The sequence below is a fragment of the Leucoraja erinacea genome, chromosome 13 (genome assembly GCF_028641065.1).
Source record: "Leucoraja erinacea ecotype New England chromosome 13, Leri_hhj_1, whole genome shotgun sequence".
Lineage (NCBI taxonomy): Eukaryota > Metazoa > Chordata > Chondrichthyes > Rajiformes > Rajidae > Leucoraja > Leucoraja erinaceus.
Genome location: NC_073389.1, coordinates 32,570,576 through 32,582,937, shown reverse-complemented (window position 1 = coordinate 32,582,937; position 12,362 = coordinate 32,570,576). Strand labels below are relative to the sequence as shown.

Genomic DNA, 12,362 nt, shown 5'->3' with positions numbered 1-12,362 from the left:
CTGAAACAAGATGGACATAGTCATGGGAGACCAAATTGGTCAGCGGGCAGTCCATTATCTACTCCCGACAGGAAGAGGAAGCAATGTGGACCTTGGAATAGAACAAGTCAGGAGCCCATTGACTTAGAAATTCGAAGGAGAAAATGGAGTTGGATTGGACACAGCCTCAGGAAACCTGCCACAAACATCACCCGGCAAGCCCTGAAATGGAACCCCCAAGGAAAATGGAAAAGAGGTTGCCCCAGGAACAGCTGGAGAAGGGTCCAGACAGAAATATCTGAGAGTGGGCTCAACCGGGGAGATCTCGAAAGAACTGCCAACAACCGAGTGAGGTGGAGGACATTTGTCAATGGCCTATGCTCCATAGAGGAGCAAAGGGCTGAAGAAGAAGAAGACTGTAAATGTGTGATTGATGGTTGATACGGACTTGGTGGGCTGCAGGATCTATACCTTGCTGTACCTCTGTACAACTCCATTTAACTATTAGCCCACAGGGTCCATGCGAATCATCGATCATCCATTCACACGGGTTCTATCATCCCACTTTTACATGCATCCCTACACACTAGGGGCAATTTACAGAGGTCAGTTAACCTACAAGCCTGCACGTCTTTGGGATGTGGGAGGAAACCCAATCACCCAGCAGAAACTCGTATGGTCACAGGGAAAACATGCAAACTCCACACAGACAGCACCCAAGGTCAGGATCGAATCCAGGTCTCTGGTGCTTTGAGGCAGCAGCTGTGCCCCTGTGCAGGCCTATTGGAGTGTTTGTTTTTGAATAGTTGTAAAATTCAAGTATTATCGTGAAACGGAGAAAAAAATGAATGATATTTTATAAGTTTATCTAAGCAAGCTATGGTCTTTGATCACAGCTCACCTCCCAGGAGTGGCTAACGTTTCACTCATTGCTGTGTTGATTGTAGCAACCATGAAGACCATCTCATACAAGTTGTCCTCAGAACAATGCAGGAAGCAAGGATGGACGTTGGGAATTCCCCGAGCCAAGCCCGTAAAAGTGGAAGATTTCTCGCGATATGTTCCCGTTGCAAAGTCCTACAAGGAAGATGTGGTGAGTCCAGTCTTGTGTCAGGGAGGGAGGTCGTAGCTGAGGGAAAGGGCAGGTAATCCATCATGTACCGATGTAGAAGGTGGGGTTGTCAGTGTGGAGAACGGAATGGAATGATTGCAAGAAGCGGAGTGAGAGGAGGTCATTTAGGCAGCCACAGGAACCTGTGGGCTTAGTTGCTAAGCTGCCCCTTGAGGTGGATAACCCAGTGCAGGAAGTTGCTGCCTGCCCCCTGATCCCAATTTGTGACCTGTGCTGGAAAGCGCACATGTTTAAAACAAACACGCATCTTCAATCTGATGTTTCTAGTGGCCAAGCAGCCCGCCCCCCCTGAACTCTGTTGTCTGGATGTAAGTACCTGTACTAGAAGCAGGAGTCCCTCGTTCCATCCTCCATCCATTCACATCATGGCTCATCAGATCTTGCCCCTGGTTCTGGTTTCCCTCCTGTTCTCCATGCCTTGGATTTGTAGTGGTTTGGGCTCTGGATGGCAAGTACTCAGATGGAAGTGGAAGTGTATAATTGTGCCTGTGTATAATTGTTACTTATTGGTCATATATTTCCTGGCTTGCGAAGCAAAAAGTGCTGTTGAGCCAAAACCAAAGAGGCCAACGTCAGGTAGTTGAAGACTCCATTGTGAGAGGTACGGACATGGGGTTTCTGCGGCAGTAGACGGGATTCGAGGATGGTGTGCTCCCTCTCTGGTGCCAGGATCCAGGATGTCACGGTCACAGTGCAGAAAATCCTCAAGGGTGAACAGCCGGAAGTGGTAGTGCATGTCGGCACAAGTTATGTCGGAAAGAAGGGGATGAATACTCTGCAGCATGACTTTAGAGAGCTCGGAAAAATGCTAAAAAGCAGGACCTCCAGGGTGGTTATCTCCAGTTTGCTTACAGTTCCTTGTGCTGGTGAGAGCAGGAACAGGGAGATACAGGACCTGAACTGGTGCAGGGGGCAGGGATTTAGATTCTTAGATCACTGGGATCTGTTATGGAGTAAGGGGGAACTGTGCAAAAGGGACGGACTGCACCTTAACAGGTGTGGGACCAGCATTCTGGCAGGCAGGTTTGCCACTGCTACACGGGTAGTTTTAAACTAAATAAGGGAGGAGGGGGGTGTCAAATGGGATAGTCAAGGACGGAGTTAAAGGGAAAGAAAGTAAACGGATGGTTAATGACCCCAGAATTAACGGGAAAGGAAGCTCACAAAGGGATAGGAGCGTATGGCCAAGTGTAATAGAGATCGATGTGAAAGGTGAGATGCGTAAGGAATTAAAAGTATTGTATATGCATGCGCGAAGTATAAGAAGTAAAGTAGATGAGCTTGAGGCTCAGTTAGAGGTTGGTAGATATGACACTGGGGATTACTGAGATATAGCTGTAGGAGGATCGGGCCTGGGAACTTAATATTCAGGGTTATACATCCTATAGAAAGGACAGGCAGGTGGGCAGAAGAGGGGGGGGGGCGGGGGTGACTCTTCTGGTGAGGAATGGAATTCAGTCCCTTGCGAGGGAAGACATAGGGACTGACGAGGTAGAGTCACTGTGGATTGAGTTGAGGAATTGCAAAGGCAAGAAAACACTAATTGGTGTTATCTGCAGACCCGCAAATAGTAGCCCGGATGTAAGTTGCAGCAGGAGTTAAAACTGGCATGTAACAAAGGTAATGCTACTGTGGTGATGGGGGATTTCAATATGCAGGTAGACTGGGAAAATCAGGTTGGTTCAGGACCTCAAGAAAGAGAGTTTGTAGAGTGCCTCCGAGATGGATTCTTAGAGCAGCTTGTAATGGAGCCGACCAGAGAAAAGGCAATACTAGTGTTGTCCAATGAACCAAATTTGATAAGAGAACTCGAGGTAAAGGAACTAGTGATCTTAATATGATTAGTTTTAATCTGCAATTTGAGAAAGAAGGTTAAATCAGAAGTGGCAGTGATGCAGTTGAACAAAGGGGACTATGAAGGCATGAGAGAGGAGCTGGCCAAGGTAGACTGGAAAGGGATACTAGCAGGAATGACGGTGGAACAGCAGTGGCAGGAATTTCTGGCCATAATCCGGAAGATGCAGGATCATTTAATTCCAAAAAGGAAGAAAGATTCTGAGGAGAGTAGGAGGCAACTGTGGCTAACAAGAGAAGTTAGGGATAGAATAAAACTAAAAGAAAAGATGTATAACACAGCAAAGAGTGCCCAGAAGCCAGAGGATTGGGAAACATTCATAGGACAACAGAAGGAAACAAAACGGGCAATACGGGCTGAAAAGATGAAGTACGAAGGGAAGCTGGCCGGGAATATAAACAAGGACAGTAAAAGCTACTTTAGATATGTTATGGGAAAAAGAATAGCAAATCCAAATGTGGGTCCCTTGAAGGCAGACACGGGTGAAATTATTATGGGGAAACAAGGAAATGGCAGAAGAGTTGAACAGGTACTTTGAATATGTCTTCACTAAGGAAGGCAAAACAATCTCCCAGATGTACTGGGGGACAGAGGATCTAAGGGGGTAGAGGAACTGAAAGAAATTTTCATTAGGCGAGAAATAGTATTGGGTAGGCTAATGGGACTGAAAGATGATAAATCCCCGGGGCCTGATGGTCTGCATCCCAGGGTCCTCAGGGAGGTGGCTCTAGAAATAGTGGACACATTGGTGATCATTTTCCAATGTTCAATAGATTCAGGATCAGTTCCTGTGGATTGGAGGATAGCTAATGTTATCCCACTTTTCAAGAAAGGAGCGAGAGAGAAAATGTGGAATTTCAGACCAGTTAGCCTGACTTCGGTGGTGGGAAAGATGCTGGAGTCAATTATTAAAGAGGTAATAATAGGGCATTTGGGTAGCAGTAAAAGGATTAGTCCAAGTCAGCATGGATTTATGAAAAGGAAATCATGCTTGACTAATCTTCTGGAATTTTTTGAGGATGTGACAAGTAAAATGGATGAAGGGGAGCCAGTGGATGTAGTGTATCTAGACTTTCAGAAAGCCTTTGTTAAGGTCCCACATGGGAGACTGGTGACTAAAATTATAACACATGGTATTGGGGGTAGGGTGTTTACATGGATAGAAAATTGGTTGGCAGACAGGAAGCAAAAAGTAGGAGTGAACGGGTCCTTTTCAGGATGGCAGGCAGTGGCGAGTGGAGTGCCGCAAGGCTCGGTGTTGGGGCCGCAACTGTTTACCATATATATTAATGATTTGGAAGAGGGAATTAGGAGCAACACTAGCAAGTTTGCGGATGACACAAAGCTGGGTGGCAGTGTGAACTGTGAAGAGGATGGTAGGAGGTTGCAGGGTGACCTGGACAGGTTGAGTAATTGGGCAGATGCGTGGCAGATGCAGTATAATATAGATAAATATGAGGTTATCCACTTTGGCGGCAAAAACAAGGGGGCAGATTATTACCTCAATGGGGTTAGGTTAGGTAAGGGGGGTACAGCGAGACCTGGGCGTCCTTGTACACTTGGTCACTGAAAGTTGGCTTACAGTTACAGCAGGCAGTGAAGAAAGCTAATGGAATGTTGGCCTTCATAACAAGAGGATTTCAGTATAGGAGTAGAGATTCTTCTGCAGTTGTATAGGGCTCTGGTAAGACCACATCTGGAGTATTGTGTACAGTTTTGGTCTCCTAATTTGAGGAAGGACATCCTTGTGATTGAGGTAGTGCAGCATAGGTTCACGGGATTGATCCCTGGGATGGCGGGACTGTCACATGAGGAAAGATTGAAAAGACTAGGCTTGTATTCACTGGAGTTTGGAAGGATGAGGGGATATCTTATAGAAACATATAAAGCTATAAAATGACTGGTCAAGCTAGATGCAGGAAAAATGTTCTCAATGTTGGGCGAGTCCAGAATCAGGGGCCACAGTCTTAGAATAAAGGGGAGGCCATTTAAGACGGGTGAAAAAAAACTTTTTCACCCAGAGAGTTGTGAATTTGTGGAATTCCCAGCCACAGAGGGCAGTGGAGGCCAAGTCACTGGATGGATTTAATTGGAGATAGTTAGATAAAGCTCTAGGGGCTGGTGGAATCAAGGGATATGGGGAGAAGGCAGGCACGGGTTCTTGATTGGCGACGATCAGCTATGATCACAATGAATAGCTCAAAGGGCCGAATGGCCTCCTCCTGCACCTATTTTCTATGCATTATTCACCTTTATGTATTAACCCCACACAGAGACCTGATAATATCGTGGAGAAATACTATCCAAATGGCAGGAAGTTTCTCATCATGTTCCCGGATGGAACCTTCACCGTTTTGTATCCAATTATCATCTAAGCTGTAAGATGTGCAGTGTCACCATGGTCCGTAGAGCCAGATCTCCACTGTCATTTGTAAGGCAGCTGCCGATTGATGCTTAGTTCTGGTAGTCTTAGCTAGGACAGCGAGTGTGAGCAAGGAGAGCAAGACATCTCACTGTGAGAACGGATCACCCAGTCCTCCGTTTTCCCCACCAGTGCAGTGCAGTGCAGGATTAGTAGCAATGACTTTTCAGGTGGACGCAATAGACCCAACAGTATTATCTTGAAAAACTGGGCAGGTGGGGTGGATAAGACTAATATTTATCCCTCCTCTAGTTGTTTGTGAGAAGTTCAGTGTACATATACATCGAACAATACAACACAAGAACAGGCCCTTTAGCCCACACTATATGTTCCAAACATGATGCCAAATGTCTCTGCCTGCACATGATCCATTTCCCTCCATTCGCTGCATATCCATGTGCCCATCTGGAAGCCCCTTGAATGCCACTTCCTATCTGTCCCCACAGCCGCCCCTGGCAACGTGTTCCTGGCAACAAACGCACTCTCTGTTAAAAAGCACACATTGCCTTTAAACTTTACCCCTCTCAGCTTAAAGCTATGCCCTCTAGTCCTTGACATTTTCAACTTAAAAAAAAAAAGGTCTATCCTAGCTATGCCTCATAATTTTATATACTTCCATTAGGTCTCCCCTCAACCTTTGATGTTCCAGATAAAACAACATCTTCTCCAGCTAGCCCTTGCTGTCTCCTCCCCTTCCTTAACTCTCGAGCTGTCTCCTCCCATCCCCCCGCCCTCAGGCTCCTCCTCCTCCCTTTTTCCTTCCTTCTCCCCCCCACCCACCATCAGTCTGAAGAAGGGTTTTGGCCCGAAATGTCGCCCATTTCCTTCGCTCCATAGATGCTGCTGCACCCGCTGAGTTTCTCCACCATTTTTGTGTACCTTCGATCTTCTAGCATCTGCAGTTCCTTCTTGAACACATCTTCTCCAGTATGCTGTCATTTATTGAAACACTGTTTCAGATCCTTCAGCCGATTGAGACTGTATCAGGATTTGCCCCATGCAAAATATCCAAGACATTCCATTTTTGCTTACATTTGCTGCAATCTAATTATCATTTTAAAAGAATGTGTGGTTGTGAATTCCAGATGCTAGCCATCCCCCAGAAGCTGTCAGGCACACGGTAGTAATCTGATTTTTTGGACTAATGTTACCAACTGTTGCCGGAAGAGACAGAGGGAACCCCACCTCTGAGGTGGGACCATTTTCTGGGATCAATTGGTAGTTTGTTAATCCGGTTAACATATAAATGATGCTTTTGGCCATCCTCTGGTTCTTCTTAACTTGCCATCAGCTATCCCTCGGGTAATATCGCCATACAGGCCTCTCCTCTCCTCCACGATCAGCTGGTTTACATCATATTTGAGGACCTGGATTGGAATGTAAGAATGCTGGGTGTCTTCCAGTCAACCGGTCATGGGACTTGTTACCATCCCAATCGACATATTTGGTGAGTGATCAAACAGTTGGGTACAAAGATCTCAGATGTGTTACGACACACTGGGGACTCCCTGCATTTGGACAGGTTTGTCATTGCTCTGTTCTGATGGGTTTGATCTGGACACGAGTTTTCTTACAGTTTGATTTATAAGTTGTTATCTTCGTCAGTTAACCCAAGGAGTCAGGAGCTGGTAAGGTCCAAAATCTATGAGTGGATAAAGTTGTCAGGTGGGAAAAGCCAGCTGTCATCGCTGCCCCCACGCTCACAATGACCCAGGGGTGCATCTGGACAAAACGCAAGGAAATAGGAGTAGACCACTCAGCCCATCGAGCCTGCCCTGCATTTCAAAATGTGTGAGCTGCTCCGGACCTCACTTCCTCCTCTGAACCAGTTTTCCGATATTTCAAAGGAAGTGACAATTCTCCTGTTTCATTGCCCTGCTCAGAGAAATAATTCTTCTGCAGGTGATTTCATACTCATCCGCTCCTGTTATCCAAATTGCACACCTAGGAACTGGAATGATTCAAGTAGGTTTTTGAGGATTCGGATCAAAGATTGGAGAAAGAACATTTCTCATAACTATGTTTATTATAGTAAAATGTAATATGGTTAAAAAAAAAAATTAATAAAGCAACACATCCCTTCTGCTTGTTGTCTTCTGATACGAGTGGCGGTTTATGGCAATGAATCTCAAGGACTTCTATCTCTCAGGGACTCCTGCTAATGATGGCTGGTCTGGACCACTTGAGGGTCCTTGCACTGCCCCAGATCCCATAGATTGTCCAGTGTAGGTTTGAGGGAGTGTTGCACCATCAGTGCCATCTTTCAGTTGCGGTAATAATGCCTGCCCCCATCAAGGCTAGAAAGGAACCATGGAGACTAATTTGATGAGCTGGTGATAGTGCCAACATTTATCTATTAATTTTCTCGACCCGAAATGTCGCCTATTCCTAGATACTGCTTCACTCGCTGAGATTCTCCAGCATTTTTGTCTACTATCTATTAACCAATGTCATTACTGAAAAGTGAACTTGTAAAAACAAGAAATAGTTAGCAATTTTAATGTATCCAATAAAGAAATAAAAGACTATATTCTTATTATTTTGCATGGTATATTTATTGTAAAACATATCATGCAAAATGTTAAAAAAAATAACCAAGCAGCACAAAAATACTCGGAAGCCAAATTTATCCTTAATCTGAAAACGACACCATCTTAAGATATTCAGACTGCAGATCTATTACTGAACAACTGCAACACCTGGTCAATATCAGGTTACTGTACATGTGCTTCTTTCCACATTACATTGGTGCTTCCCATCAGAGAGCAGTTAGCTGAGAGGTGATGTGCAAAAGGTGAATCTTTCAGTCATTTCTAAATGCAGAAACGTTGTGTCCTCACCAAGAATTATCGTTTCAAACATAATCTAAAAATAAAAAAAATGACAAATGCTGGAAATCCAATCAAGTGTTCTGGATCTGTAACGTTAACTGCTTTTCTTTCCACAGATGTTGGCTGACCTGCTGAATGTTTCCAAAAATGATATGTTGCCTGTAAAGACCTTTTAGTGGTTGCGGCATTTTCTTGGGAGGATGTAATGCCTCCTGAATGTAATTACATGTCACTATAGTGGGACAGAATGTATCTTTTGCACATTTGTGGACAGCAACATAGTATCAAAACAGGGACTTGAATCACCAGAGTGCAGGCGGCTATTGACCAAATGCTGGTTATTATGATTGATCGGGATGGGGAATGGACGCTCGGCACAGATGTTGGGCCGAAGGGCCTAATTTGTGCTCTCTGACTAAAATATGGTCAGTGCTGCTGCCTTGCCACTCCCTGGTCTGCTCCCTCAGTTTGATACAGAGGTTGCTTTGGGGGGTGGAATGAGTGGGTCAGTCACAGGTGACGGTCTATCGATTGGTCTCTGCAACACAAGTCCAACTCCCAGATTCACAGTGTGCCTCTGTCCAGGAAGACTGCCTCATTGAACTTACCCAGACTTAGCTCAGTTTGGGGACAACCCCTCTCAAGCTGTATGTATGTGACTGAACAGACTGAAAAGAAACAGAAAGGTAGCCCTCGACAAGGTGGCGGAGAGCTGCTTTCTGGAACCACAGCAGTCCTGGTGAAGATGAAGAGACAGAGCTCCAAGACTTAATTCCAGTGACGAAGAAGGAACAGCAATACATTTACCAGTAAGAATAGCTGCTTGGAGGGGAACCCACAAGTGGTGGTGTTCATGTGCCCTGTGGTCCTTGTCCTTGGTGGTAGAGATTGTAGGATCAAGAGGTGCTGTAGCCCGAGTGAGAGACTAGAAATACTGGAGCCATTGCAGCAATAGTGGAGGGAGTGAATGTTTAGGGTGCAGTGCCAGTCAAGCGGGCTGCTTTGGCCTGGATGGTGTTGAGCTGAATCTAACTGCAGTTGTGCTGAATCTGTTCTCTTTCCACAGGATCAACCTGACCCCTCTCCATGGATTATACTTCACTGAACAGGGAGTCGTCAAGATGCACTGGCAGTGGCGAGATTACGCGTACCATGTCCACGCACCACCGTATAACTCCATCAGCCTGAAATTAAGCCCCTTCATTAGCATCCACATCATTTCACGAGATCAGGTTTACGTCACATTCAAAAGGATGAAGAGAAGAATACGATTCAACGTGGGAGCAAAGCTGGTAGTAAGTGTCCTTGTGTGTTTAATGAGTAAAAATATTCCTCTGTCGCCGGTCATGTCTGTCGGGATTAGTAATGCGATTTGTCACAGTGGAGGAAGCACTCAGCCTAACAGATGGTCTTGTGCTGTGATCTGATCTGGTAGATTTCCGTGGAGAAGTTCATGGAAGCTGGGGAATTCAGGGAAGAGAATAGTCAGGTCATGAAACAAATCCACATTCCAAAGGAGGAAAAAGAGATGCAAAGTACTGGAGTAACTCAACGGGGACAACTTGGGGAACATGGATAGGTGATGTTTTGGGTTTGGACCATTCTTCAGTCCGATTGTGGGAGGGGAACGGAAGAAAGCTGCAAGAGAGGAGGAGCACGATAAAACCTGGCGAGTGATAGGTGTGGTGGGGGGGGGGGGGGGGGGGGGGGGGATGGGGGAGGAGGGTTTAACATGCAGATGGCTGGACAAAGGCCAGAGATGAAAGACATCAGATAAGGATAGAAGAGAAACAAATTATGAAGCCAGAGGAAGGAATATAGGTGGAAGGGGAGAGGTGGGTGTGAGTCCAGGTAAGGGGGGGGGGGGAGGATTAATATATATTTTTGTAGGTTCGTAACCTAAAATTGGGAAATTCAATGTTCATACCGTTAAGTTGTAGCAACCCAAGCAGAATGTGAGGTGTTGGTCCTCCAGTCTGACAATGGATGAGGTCTAGGACAGAAACATCAGTATGGGAATGGGAAGGAGAGTTAAAAAGTTTAGCAGTTGGGAGATCTAACAGGCCTTGGCGGACTGAGCGTGTGTTCATCGAAACGGTTGCCGTGTCTACGTTTGGACTCATTGATGTAAAGGAGGCCACAACTGGGATCCAAATGCAGTCGACAAGGTTGGGAGTTGTTGACAGTCTTAAAGGTGGATAAATCCCTGCCCAAGTGTATCCTCGGACATTGAAGGAAGATACTAGGCAGGAAAGTGCACAGAACCTAGCAGAGATATCAGTGATCACCACAGCTGAGGTACTTGAAGTCTGGAGGGTGCTTAATGTTGTGCCTTTATTTAAGGAGGGCTGCAAGGACAAACCAGGAACTACAGGCTGGTGCATCTAACTTCACTGCTGGGAAAGGTACTGGAGGAGATTTTGAGATTGGAGGGAAGCCTAAAACAAGAGAGCATAGATCGATAGGGATCGGTGCTGGTTCTATTGTCATTCACATGAACAATTTGGCTGAGCATGTAGTTGGCATGGTTAATTAACGCATGACATCAAAATTGGTGGTGCAATGGACAGGAAAGTTTATCAAAGATTACAATGGAATCTAGATCAACTGCCAGATGGAATTTAACTCAGACAAGAGCGAGGTATGGCATTTTGGCAAATTAAACCTTTTGGCTTCAAAAGTAAATGGCAGGACCCTGGGGAGTAGTGCAGGACAGAGGCACGTGTACTGAATGCAATGAGGGAGCCTCCCTCAGCCAGAGTCCTGATCGCTGTGTGAACTGGCTGGCCTCTAAGCTTTGCTCCTAATGGTGGATTCACTTATCTGCCAATCATTGCCCCCCATTGATGCTACTGAGGTTTAAATAGTGCCAGAGTTAAACCAAATCTTAAGTTTTCTCTTTCTGTGTTCATCTCCATGCAGCCGAGAAACCTTGAACAATCTCATGCAGCACAATCACGCCTGAAAGGAGAAAAATATATCAAAAAAGCAAAAGAGAAAATCAACATGCTCCTTAAACAACTAAGAGAGCGTGAATGATCGGCATTTTCAGCACCACTATCTCACATTAGAGAGGCGGAATCTGCAGGTGGGAGCCAAAATTCAAGCATCCATACCTTTAAACTAAAGGGACTATTTATTTCTGCTTTTTGCACCAATCCAGTTTCAAGCGTTTGTTTACCATTACCTTTGATTTATAGAGTTTCTAAGTGCATCAGGAACGTTGACTACAATTGGAATTGATGGAGTGAAACATTTTACACATGGTACCTCCTGCAGTTTATATATTGTCATATGTAGAGAAACAGTCAAATGCCTGTTATGGGTTAAGAGTTTATTTTTCTATGGAAAGTTAAAATGCACCAACTAATAGTTTACATTGTTATTGTCATGTGTACCGAGGTGTAGTTAAAAGCTTTTCTTTTCATGCAATCCAGTCAAAGAAAAGACTATTCATGATTACAATTAAGCTGTCCACAGTGCAGGTAAAGAGTATAACATTGAAGTTTGATTAACGATAGTTCAAAGGCCTCCAATGACGGGGGGGTCAGGACTGCACTTTAGCTGAGGGGGACTGTTCGGTTGCCCATAACAGCTATGAGGAAACTCCCCGAATCTGAAGGTATGCGTTATTAGTTAAGACCAAAGTTGGATCCTTGAAGACCGAAAAAGGTGAATTTATTATGGGGAACAAGGAAATGGCAGATGAGTTGAACAGGTACTTTGAATCTGCCTTCACTAAGGAGGACACAAACATTCCTGATATACTAGTGGCCAGAGGACCTGGGGTGACGGAGGAAATTAAGGATATCCACATTATAGGCAGGAAATGGTGTTGGATAGACTGATGGGACTGAACGCTGATAAATCCCCAGGGCCTATTGGTCTGCATCCCAGGGTACTTAAGGAAGTGGCTCTAGAAATTGTGGATGCATTGATGATAATTTTCCAATGCTCTATAGATTCAGGATCAGTTCCTGTGGATTGGAGGGTAGCTAATGTTATCCTACTTTTTAAGAAAGGCGGGAGAGAGAAAACAGGGAATTATAGACCAGTTAGCCTGACATCAGTGGTGGGGAAGATGCTGGAGTCAATTATAAAAGATGAAATAGCCGAACATTTGGATAGCAGTAACAGGATCGG

The 12,362-nt window shown here is 45.1% G+C and overlaps 1 protein-coding gene across 5 annotated transcripts in view; it reads left to right on the top strand.

Moving 5' to 3' along the window:
- LOC129702817 (glutamate-rich protein 6-like) overlaps positions 1 to 11,352 on the top strand; it is a 44,490-nt gene extending 33,138 nt beyond the window's left edge. For all 5 annotated transcript variants that reach the window (XM_055644815.1, XM_055644816.1, XM_055644817.1 and 2 more), the window contains 5 exons: positions 927 to 1,072; positions 5,240 to 5,322; positions 6,680 to 6,835; positions 9,286 to 9,514; positions 11,142 to 11,352. In XM_055644815.1, coding sequence (XP_055500790.1) covers positions 927 to 1,072; positions 5,240 to 5,322; positions 6,680 to 6,835; positions 9,286 to 9,514; positions 11,142 to 11,258 — 731 coding nt within the window. In that variant the 3' untranslated portion in view covers positions 11,259 to 11,352. The remainder of the gene's footprint in view (positions 1 to 926; positions 1,073 to 5,239; positions 5,323 to 6,679; positions 6,836 to 9,285; positions 9,515 to 11,141) is intronic.
- Positions 11,353 to 12,362: the final 1,010 nt, after the last annotated feature.